Below are 12,146 nucleotides of genomic sequence, written 5' to 3'. Positions count from 1 at the left end.
GTGTTTCAATTATTGTAAGTGCTGTGTCTTCATATTTCTTTAGGAGAAACCTGAAATCATTGAAAATTCGGACCTTTTTAGTATTGTAAATGTCTCTAGAGATAACACAGGAAATTATAGTTGTTCTCTACCCAACAATAACATGCTTCAAGACTCAACTTTTCTGAAAGTTCATTGTAAGTAAAGATTTCCTTTGTTTGTTTTTGCTTTTCTATCTGTGAGAGTTAATAAATAAGATGTTCTCTGTGGGTGTTTATACCAACAAGTTATTTAAAAATTGTAAAAATAAATAAATAATGCTACATTCTATGCTGTGGTTCAATAGTGGAATACTAACTTAAATTAAAGATGCGGTTACTAAAGCTGAATAAGTGAACCCAAGTGTACAAGAAATTGCTGTAAAGGGGGACAAGAGACATAGTGCTAAGCACTGCTTCCTCACTGCTACAGTAGGCTGGGGTTGAATCCACATCTGTTCTCTGGCTATGTGCCATCATTACACTCTCCTTGTATGTTTATGCATGTTTCTCTCCTTTTCCTCCTTGTCTTCTTTGTTTATTACTCTCATTTTTATATACCTGATATCATAATTGGCAAATCTCAATTTGTCTGGTATATGTGAGTTTGCTCAGTGTTCCCAGAATTTGAGAAAATGGTTTCAGTTTATAAATGGATTGATTCTTATCTACATACATATGAGGTAGAGGTCACTGTTAAAATTACACTATAAAATAAAGATTTATTTACCTAATGCAAAGCATTGCATAATTCTTGTGAGTTGTAAGGGCACATTTAACATTTGCTTGTGAGGCTCTGAGTGCCATTAAAAAGTGAGCTTTCAAGGCTGTTAAATCACAATTAAAATTTAACTGAAAATATATTCATATTTTATTGACCAAATAATTACAGCCATAAAAAGTTAATCATGTTCTTTTTATCATAAACGTACAGCTAACTAAATACATATTGAAATTTTTTTCTAATCTTGGAGAATAAATATTTGTATGGGTGAACTTTTCATTTTTACCAATGAAAACATTTTCTGAAAGAATTTTATGTTTAATTTATTTGAGAATTTTTGCATAGTGACTGGTTTTTAGAACATTAGAAAAATCCAGACTAGAACAGGCCTAACATTCAGCCCAACAAAACTCGCCAGTCCTATCCATTTAATTCTTCTAAAGAATGTCCCAAAAGTCCCCAGGCTACTTGGTAGCTTATTCCAAGTGTCTGTGGTTCTCTGCATAAAGGAAAACTTGTTTGTGCAAATTTACCTTTAAAATTTTAATCAAGAATAAGGGGATACAGTTGGAAACTTGTTAATTCTCGGTCCACTGTACTAATTCCCTTCACAATTTTAAACACTTCAATCATGTCACCTCTTAATCTTCTTTTGCTTAAACTGAAAAGGCTCCGCTCTTTTAATCTTTTTTCATAATTCATCCCCTGTAGCCCTAGAATGACCCTAAGTCACTTTTCTCTAGCACTGCTATGTCCTTTTTGTAGCCTGGAGACTAAAACTGCACACAGTACTCCAGATGAGGCCTCACCAGTGCATTATAAAGCTTGAGCATAACCTCCATGGACTTGTACTCCACACATCATGCTATATAACCTAACATTCTGTTAGTCTTCTTAATGGCCTGTGAACACTGTCTGGAAGTTGATAGCGCAGAGTCCACTACGACTCCTAAATCCTACTCATAAGGTGTTCTCTTGATTTTTCAAACCTTCCATTGTGTATTTAAACCTAACATTTTTACTTCCAATGTGTATAACTTTACATTTATTTACATTAAACTTCATCTGCCACAAATCTGCCAAAGCCTGTATGCTGTCCAAATCCCTCTGTAATGATTTAAGGGATTCCAGATTACCTGCTAATCCACCTATCTTGGTATCAAACTTAACTAGCGTGTCACTTATACTTCTATCCAAATCATTTATATATGTTAAAAATAGCAGCGGCCCTAGCGCTGACCCCAGTGGAACAATCCCACTCTTAAAAAACAATTCTGATATGGTTCCTCTCACCATTATCTTTGCTTGCTTACTCTTTGCCAATTCTGCATCCATCTAAAAACAGCCTCTCATGTGGCAGCCTAGCAAATGCTTTCTGAAAGTCCAGATAAATAATATCATATGCTCCTTTTTGATCATATCCTTTTGTTGCTTCCTCACAGAATCCCATGCTAACTATTCAGAAAAACTCCTCTGTACTTGCCATGTGCTGCCTAGTCTTATCCTTTAATTCCTTCATCAAATAGATTTCACCTACTGGAAAATTCTTCCCAAACAAATACTTTTTGGACTTACTGGCCCCTGCTATAACACCAACAAATTGACACAATTTAGTAGACACATACCATCATTCAATAGGTCATGAGCTAGTCTTTGTTGTTCTCTTCTTTTACATTCAGAACACATGCTAGTATGATATTTACAAGTAAAAAAAAAAAATCTGAAATTTGTATATTTTTTTGTCATAGATACTTTCTACATTCCAATGAACATTTGCCAAAATCCATTTTGTAATTTCTGGAGTGACACAAAAAGTGTAGAAGCAGCTTGCTTAATACTCTGAATGTGAGGTACGAGTTAAGTTGTATCTCGTTGAGCCTGTCAAAACATGACATACGAGAGAACTCCTACCACAGTATACAGTAGCTATAGATGCAGCCAACTTGCTGATGTGCTTTACTGCTGTGTCTCAGTTACCTAGCATAGTGCTGCCATCTAGTGGAGAACCTTACGTTTTGGTTTTTTTTGGTGGCAACAGTTTCTAGAAAACAATGCTATAAACGATGTGTAGTTATGTTGTCATGAAAAAGGGGTAGAGGCTGCTGATATTTGGAAAAAAAAAATAGATTTATTGCAATTTGAATATTTTGATGGTAATGACAGTGATCGAGATACTGACAATTTGACGTGGAATCTTTAGACTCTGGTACTAATGCAGATCGTTGCCCTGGTGATGATTCTTCTTCATATGGCGTCTGACTGTCAGGGCAGCCTTACATGGACATTTTGCCACCCACTAAGTACAAATAGTCACCTACTACAAAAAAGTTTGTGCAAAGAAGCATGTTATATTAGTGGTATTCATCTAAGCCTGCACTCTGAATGGTGCCACACTTAAAGGACTCTCATTCAAATCGAGACTTTCAGTCATGTTGCTGGTCAGAATAAGTAAATTACACTTCCATTACATTTTTGACAGAGTTGCTTCTGATACTAAAACCATTTCTTTCTGATACATTTCTTTACATTTTTTGAGTTTTAATTGAGCTCATTATTTATCATATATCCATAGACCTATATTGCAGCAGCCAGCAGTCAATGTGTTAATGAAAGCAGCAGTCCATTTAAAAGCAGATGATGATTGGGATGAACACCTGCACAAGTCCACAGGATTGAACATAAACCACATAGTAATGTGTGTTTGATGGCTATGTTAAAATTATTCTATTACAATGCATAATTCAGGTAATAATAAAATTTTATAAAAAAAGAATTTCCAAAGTGGTTGCACCCATTCATATTTTTTTTACAGATTAGACAAGAACTAACATTAAAAGTTTGTGTTGCAAGGTAGCAAAAATCTCTGCCAAACCTTATTCTAAGAGGAAAGCAGATACAGAGGAGAGTGAACTGAAAAGTATGATGTTTTTATAATGCCATCATTCTGAAATTTTCAGCCGGTCAATCTGATATGAAGTAAAACAGTTGTATCATTAAACCGTACTGGCCCAGTACAATAAAGCCTTCACTGATGTGGCAGTATCAAAATGCATTATAATAATTTTATTGGCAGTTTTAGTGATAAATTGATGGAAAAAGTTATTGAATCTATGAAACTCAGTACCTGTGTCATCTGCAACTGCTGTTCACTATGTTAATGTCTCAATAGAGAAGATCCAAAGATAAACCGTATCAGTCTGGCTGGTTGTATAATCCTAGCTATTGAAGATCTGAGGGACAACACAGCCATGGCAAAATTGTGTGTACATGTCTGATATTTAATGGAACAGAATTCAGAGACACAGCAATCATGCATGGTTGGGGGTTTATGCATTCCTGAGCATCTGCCTGTTTTTGTCACTTTTGCCCTGTTTTATAATCAAAGCGGCTAATGTAGAGTGAATTATTTAATTTTGTTATGAATTCCCACCCATGCACTCCGTGCCTTGTTAACATGAATTCGGCACCTGCCACTTTCAAACTGATAACATAGCTAAATCTGATATAATCAGTTTTTGATTTTCCAAGAAAATCGTTCACCTTCAACCAGTCAAATTTAAACTCTGACATCTGTAGCCAGGAAGTGTATAAGCACATGGAAAACCTTTCCCATTCATATTAACAAAAACACAATGGAAATCATCTGCATGTGGATAAAAAAAATAACTCATTTAAAATTTTTAAGGCAACCAGCATTTTAATCTGTTGTGTGCTAATTTGCTATTGGTAGGCTAAAGCTGTTCCAGGAACAACAGAATCCTGACAATATCAGATCAACCCAAACTTATAATGATTGCAAATTGTTCTTAACTTTCTGTATAGCTGGAAGAAAAAAAAAGTTTTTTGGAGGATGTCTTTCCAGACAAACCTTGCATGCGGGTGAGCTAAATGTGGCCATAACCCACGATGATCCCGGATCTAGAGTATAAATTCGATTCCAATTTATAAAACTAAAACTTAGCATATTGCTATATGAAGAGAGAAACAGAACATTTCCTAAGGCTCAGTTTTAGAGTTGAATTTTTGTTGTGATTAAACACCTGCTTTAACAGTATAGCACAAATAAACCCATGTCAAAAACGAGTGCAGTTCTGATTTTTTTTAGAAAGTGCGAGCTTTTTAACTGAAGTCAGATAAATCGGTTAAATGAAAAACAAGAATTTTAAAGGTATTGTCCCCATTGTAGAATTTGTATTTTTTCCTTTCCTTATACTTCATAATTCCTACCTGTACGTTTTGTAGACCTGCAGCATGTTCCAATAAATGGATTTCAAATCAAAATAAAGATGAAGTCCGTGAGAAATCAGATTATGCAGTATAGCCCTTCGCTTTACAAATGTTCGTTAAAATACCCTTTCTTTCTTTCTTTCTTTCTTTCTTTCTTTCTTTCTTTCTTTCTTTCTTTCTATTCTGAAGTAAAGGTTATTTTTATTTATATTTAATAATTTTATGAAACATTTTTCCTGAGGTGCTTATAGTTACATTTAGAGCGGTGACTGAAACTTTACTTTGAAGTGGCACATATTTCTGCATACTAATTTATTCTAATTTTACTAATTTATAAGTCTTAGGTTTCAAATCAATTGTGTCCTCTCCAAACTTACATTTTTAGCAGTTCCAGAGGTATACTTACTATACTGCAAGGTTTTTTTTTTTTAAAGCAATGAGAAAAAACAAAAACAGTACAGTTCATAAAATATTCAGTTGTACTACAGAAAAGTACATGAAGCAGTACAACATTAAGATGTGTGGAAGGAGTTACAGCCGATAGAGGTTGTGAAAATATTGGGGCAGTTAGATGAGCCCAAGGCTTCACATGGATTCATCTGACGAAGAAAATGGTTGGATAAATGGTGTAATTTTTCACAGTATGTTTTTGCATTATTCTGCTTAATAAATTAGTCTCACAGTCAGTTGATAATTGAAGTATATTGCTCCAAGTAAAGCTACTTATTCAGATTCATATTGAATCATACTGGGAAGACAAAACCTCTTCCATAAGAATCAAAATTGTTGGCATGTTTCACAAGCACAATACATAATGATCAATCGAAAATTGTGATATATCAAAAAAGTTGATAGCAACCTGGGGTGCCTGCCACCTCCAAGTGGTGTAAGATAGCATTTCACAGGGTGTGACAAAGAGGAAGGCTGTGTCACGATTCACCAAAATTGTGTGAGGTGCATAGTCAGACTTTATACCTATCATATTTTCCATGGTTTCTATGAGTCTCTTGTTTGTAGCTACCATTTTTACCAACTTTATAAAGTTCCAAGATATTTTTTTTTTTCAAAGCATAAAGATGCTAAATCATTGCTTGTCTTGCAGGTCATTATTTGACCAGAACAGGTTGTGTCCACCCTTATAATGCGGCTTACACTTAACATTTTCAACTCTTCAGTGAAAGTGGTCTAGTAAATTTTCCCTTTCTGTGTAGCATAATAAACTGTACCAAAATACGGAAAAGAGGGAGCAAATAACTGAAATGCAATCAGTAGCCAGATGTGCAATCTCACAATTTGTATCCCCTCACAAAATATAAAATTATTTCTATTTAAGTAGTTTGACAATTCAGAAGTTTCCTACTTCACAGAAATTTGGTTAGACTTTGCACTGGTGCAATATTAATGATTATAAACTTGTCTTGATGAATTTTCAAGAGTAAGGGTAAACTGAAATATCACCCAAGCGTAATGTGACAGTTCACTTTCTGCTGCCTGCCTTTACCCACAAAACATTTGCAGTTATATTAGCATATTAAAATATAAATATCTTTTATAGACTTGGACTTGACTCTGAAACCCCAAGGACTAGTCACTGCATTGGTTGGAACACGCTTAAATATATCCTTAGTCAATGAATCCAGTACACCTATTACAGTTACTTGGATGAAGGTATGTGTTTACTTTATTGTAAGACTGAAGTGTTATATTTTCTAATATTTTAGTGATAATTGTTTATATTTGCAAACTCTGCTTAGGTGATTTCTTTGTTTACAATATTTCTTAGCAAGTCTGTGTTACAATACTGTAAGACACTATTTAATTTAAAACAAAGAAAACTACAAGGGTTTTTTTAAGTCTTTAAAATAAAGGAAAGTGTTCTGAAGAAGTTATTTATAGAGGAGATGGGGAAATTATCTAATGCAATACAGTGTAAGTCCCCTAGATGTCATCAAAGGACATTGAAATTCTAATTTTAAATATATAAAAACCACACTCCTTGAAGGGACATCTAGCCTATAGCCCATTATGTTGACAGATAATGACATTGAGTTACGTAAACACATATGTATGTTTTTATTCAAATATTACTCATTAGAAAAACAGATCAACAGAACCATTGCTTCTTCTCTTATTGCAGGACAGAAGGAAGATTAGCCTTCCAGTGCTGGAGAAGCTTCAGTATGAACATGCTGGACTATATGAGTGTGAAGTAGCTTCCACAGTAGTCAATGGAATGAAGAAAATAAGCTCTTTCGACCTTGCTGTAGAAGGTATGCTGTTTCCTTCACTATAGAACACACTAAGCCATCTTCATATATTTAGCTTAGATTGTTTGTTTTCTTGAATATGCTATTTCAGTAATCCAGCCAGAAGGGTTTCATTGACCAAATGAGGTTATATTTGGTGAGTTAAATGGTAATTAATAATAAATTTCTTGATCATGTGTACATGCATGGTTCTTTAATCAAATTGAGGTAAAAAAAACAAATGGTACAGTATTTTGATGACTTATAGGGCATCACTGCTTAAAGTTTGTTACTGTGTTAAATGTGTTAATAATTAAGTGAGCAGAAGATGAACTGATCACCAAAACCCATAAAGTTAAAGATGAGAAATTCTTTAACATTTTTTAAGCAAGATTACGTTTTTATTTTCATCATTCACAAGTACAAAATACCAAAAATTGAAAAGGGCCTGAATCATAAGTTTGGGCACCTGCCATGGCCAACCCTTAGTAACACCCTCTTTGGCAAGTATCATAGCTTGTAAATGCTTTTTGTAGCCAGCTAGGAGTCTTTGAATTCTTATATGGGGTATTTTCGCCCATTTGTTCTGGCAAAGGTCTTCTAATTCTGCAAGATTATTGGGCTGTCTTGCATGCATTGGTCTTTTGAGATCAGTCCACAGTAATGTTTAGGTCGGGGGACTGTAAAGGCCATGGCAAAATCATCAGCTTGCACCTCTGGAGGTATTCCATTGTAGATTGTGAGGTGTATTTTGGATCATTATCTTGTTGCAGGACCCATCCTCTTTTTAATTAACTTCTTTATAGATGGTGTGATGTTTGCTTGCAGAATTTCCTGGTATTTATTTGAATCCATTCTTCCCTCTACAAATGACATGTTCCCTGTGCCACTGGCTGCAACACAAGCCCAAAGCATGATCAATCCACCCCCATGCTTAATATTTGAAGAGGTGTTCTTTCCTTAGAATGGAGGAAAGGTTGTCTTCTACTGACTCTACCATGAAGGGCATATTTGTTCAGGTGTCGCTGCACAGTAGAACGGTGCACCACTACTCCAGAGTACTCTAAATCTACTAGAAGGTCTTTTGCAGCAAACAGTGTTTTTTATTTGCCTTTCTAGAAATTCAAGGAGCAGTTCTTTCAGAACATTTTCTTGGTCTTCTAGACCTCAACTTGACCTCCACTGTTCCTGTTAACTACCATTTCTTAATAACATTACGAACTGAGGACACAGCTTTCTGAAAACGCTTTGCTATCTTCTTGTAAGCCTTCTTTCTGCATCTTTCTGGGCATCAATTATTTTATTTTTCATAATGCTAGGCAGCTGCTTAGAGGAGCCGATGGCTGCTGATTGTTGGGACAAGGTTTGAGGAGTCAAGAGAATTTATATAGCTTTGCAGTTTGAATCACCTGGGGTTTCCTAACGATGACTGTGAACAAGGCATAGCCCTTATGATTTAATTATAGTCTGAGAACTTCGTAAAAGTTATCTCAGAGACAAATATCTTGGGCTGCTCAAACTTTTGCATGGTCCTCCTCTCATTTTTTCACTGTACAATTGTACAAAACAAAACCAATAAACTAATCTTGCATAAAATGCTGAAAAGAAATGTCCTATTTAACTGTATGCCTTTTTTTGATCTCCTTCTGCTGACTTAACTATTCATAGAAACTAACATTTTAAGCAAGGGTGCCAAAACCTTTGCATGCCACTGTAATTGTAAGGGCTTTCTGCATAATTTGTATATTCTTAATTGGTAGTTGAGTTTGGGAAGATTGAAAGTATTTTGTGAGCAGTTTTACCGTGGTTTACAAGTTTCTACGTATAGTTCATTTTTTAAGTTAGTATTTTGAATTTGATTTCAACAGTGATTGATTTATTGATAATTTCAAAAAAACTAATTCTGGGGGACTGGTAGCCACTGAGATATCACATTCTAACAAGAGAAAACTATACAGAGGTCTAGAGCAGAGGAATTTAATATTCAAATTTTAGATTTGGGAGATGCAAAAACCGTAGGTCATGGGATCAGTTGTTTGTTGCAGCAAAGATATTTGAAAGCTTGTGAATATGAGTAAGAAAAATGTTTGCATAATCTTGAGTTATTTTTTTATAGATGGTTCAGAAGAGCTTAATTTAAAGACTGTTGTTCAGTTCCTTCATTTGCTTAGAAATGAATGAAGGTAAGCCTTCATTCAGGTTATTAAGTCAAATCTGTTGAAGTTGGACTCTTTTGAAAGAGCTGCCCTTCATCCCCTGCAGTTAATGATGTGTAACTGACATGATACAAAAGCCTATCCGAAACAATACATTTTTTTTGTTTTTGCTCATCTTACTGTGCTTTCTGGAATACAATAATCTGCAATGGAGTTTTCACAGTCAAGTGTGACATTACATATGTGAGAGCTGGCACCTCCAAATCTGAAGTTAGTTATTCAGTCCTGAAAAACCTTGGCTCTGAAAACAAATGGAGAACTGCTGATCCAAATGGAGGTATTACAGTGCATCCGGAAAGTATTCACAGCGCATCACTTTTTCCACATTTTGTTATGTTACAGCCTTATTCCAAAGTGGATTAAATTCATTTTTTTCCTCATAATTCTACACACAACACCCCACAATGACAACGTGAAAAAAGTTTACTTGAGGTTTTTGCAAATTTATTAAAAATAAAAAAACTGAGAAAGCACATGTACATAAGTATTCACAGCCTTTGCTCAATACTTTGTTGATGCACCTTTGGCAGCAATTACAGCCTCAAGTCTTTTTGAATATGATGCCACAAGCTTGGCACACCTATCCTTGGCCAGTTTCACCCATTCCTCTTTGCAGCACCTCTCAAGCTCCATCAGGTTGGACGGGAAGTGTCGGTGCACAGCCATTTTAAGGTCTTTCCAGAGATGTTCAATCGGATTCAGAGTCTGGGCTCTGGCTGGGCCACTCAAGGACATTCACAGAGTTGCCCTGAAGCCACTACTTTGAGATCGTGGCTGTGTGCTTAGGGTCGTTGTCCTGCTGAAAGATGAACCGTCGCCCCAGTCTGAGGTCAAGAGCGCTCTGGAGCAGGTTTTCATCCAGGATGTCTCTGTACATTGCTGTAGTCATCTTTCCCTTTATCCTGACTAGTCTCCCAGTCCCTGCCGCTGAAAAACATCCCCACAGCATGATGCTACCACCACCATGCTTCACTGTAGGGATGGTATTGGCCTGGTGATGAGCGGTGCCTGGTTTCCTCCAAAAGTGACGCCTGGCATTCATACAAAAAAGTTCAAACTTTGTCTCATCAGACCAGAGAATTTTCTTTCTCATGGTCTGAGAGTCCTTCAGGTGCCTTTTGGTAAACTCCAGGCGGGCTGCCATGTGCCTTTTACTAAGGAGTGGCTTCCGTCTGGCCACTCTACCATACAGGCCTGATTGGTGGATTGCTGCAGAGATGGTTGTCCTTCTGGAAGGTTCTCCTTTCTCCACAGAGGACCTCTGGAGCTCTGACAGAGTGACCATTGGGTTCTTGGTCACCTCCCTGACTAAGGCCCTTCTCCCCCGATCTCTCAGTTTAGATGGCCGGCCAGCTATAGGAAAAGTGCTGGTGGTTTTGAACTTATTTCACTTACGGATGATGGAGGCCACTGTGCTCATTGGGACCTTCAAAGCAGCAGAAATTTTTCTGTAACCTTCCCCAGATTTATGCCTTAAGACAATCCTGTCTCGGAGGTCTACAGACAATTCCTTTGACTTCATGCTTGGTTTGTGCTCTGACATGAACTGTCAACTGTGGGACCTTATATAGACAGGTGTGTGCCTTTCCAAATCATGTCCAGTCAACTGAATTTACCACAGGTGGACTCCAATTAAGCTGCAGAAACATCTCAAGGATGATCAGGGGAAACAGGATGCACCTGAGCTCAATTTTGAGCTTAATGGCAAAGGCTGTGAATACTTATGTACATGTGCTTTCTCAATTTTTTTATTTTTAATAAATTTGCAAAAATCTCAAGCTTTTTTCACGTTGTCATTATGGAGTGTTATGTGTAGAATTCTGAGGAAAAAAATGAATTTAATCCATTTTGGAATAAGGCTGTAACATAACAAAATGTGGAAAAAGTGATGCGCTGTGAATACTTTCCGGATGCACTGTATATACCTTTAGTGGGTGTCTTGAAATTCCTCAGACTCCTAATGAACAAGACCAAGCAGTGTTTTTAGCTGCAACCACAGTAAACACCTATACCTAGTCCAAAATGTATAGTACCTTTGCTGGTTATCAAACAATCGCAGACTATGAACACACTTTGACCAACCCATGTAAATGTAGTATGCACAAAGTTAAGAATATATAATACACGAATGTATGACTGGGTTAGAACTGGACTAAAGATAGAAAATTGTTTATGGTTACAATTTTGTTTGTTGTTTTTTCCCCATTTACTAATACATGAGTTATGGTTTTAGGAAAGCCACACATCACTAGAGTTACCAAGAAACTAGCAGATGATGGCATTAGCAAGGTCTTGTCTTGTTATGGTGAAGGACTACCGCCTCCCAATGTCAGATGGAATGTCAATATCACCTCTGTAAGTATTTTACACTTTGATTTGAGCAATGTACTGGATTGCCTATCCTTATATTTGCTGGTTATTTAACCTTTTTCTTAATAACTCAGCCTGTCTTTGTTTTATTTAGCCAAGAGCCTCACAAGGTACCGATGCTTCAGAAATACAGTGTATTTCATTATGGTTTATGGCCGGCTGGCCATTGGTGTCCATCCAATATCCCTTTTTGTCAGAACAGTTCAGTTAGCATTACCATTTTTCAGCTCTGTTACTAAGCAATGAATCTTTTTTGTATATTCCAGTAGAAAAATTACATTTTTGGTATCTTTTTAAGGTTGTCTATTCTCTTGATGTTTTTTTTTTTTGCTTCTCGTCCTCTTTG

The 12,146-nt window shown here is 36.2% G+C and overlaps 1 protein-coding gene across 1 annotated transcript in view; it reads left to right on the top strand.

The window, feature by feature from the left end:
* alcama (activated leukocyte cell adhesion molecule a) overlaps positions 1-12,146 on the top strand; it is a 111,866-nt gene that overhangs the window by 76,383 nt on the left and 23,337 nt on the right. The window contains exons 8-11 of the mRNA XM_028800242.2: positions 44-176; positions 6,524-6,636; positions 7,106-7,238; positions 11,664-11,785. Of these exons, the coding sequence (XP_028656075.1) occupies positions 44-176; positions 6,524-6,636; positions 7,106-7,238; positions 11,664-11,785 (501 nt within the window). The remainder of the gene's footprint in view (positions 1-43; positions 177-6,523; positions 6,637-7,105; positions 7,239-11,663; positions 11,786-12,146) is intronic.

Source organism: Erpetoichthys calabaricus, chromosome 4, assembly GCF_900747795.2.
Source record: "Erpetoichthys calabaricus chromosome 4, fErpCal1.3, whole genome shotgun sequence".
In the NCBI taxonomy this organism is placed as follows: domain Eukaryota; kingdom Metazoa; phylum Chordata; class Cladistia; order Polypteriformes; family Polypteridae; genus Erpetoichthys; species Erpetoichthys calabaricus.
Note: the sequence above shows the minus strand (reverse complement) of the source record. Positions and strands in the feature narration are given on the sequence as shown.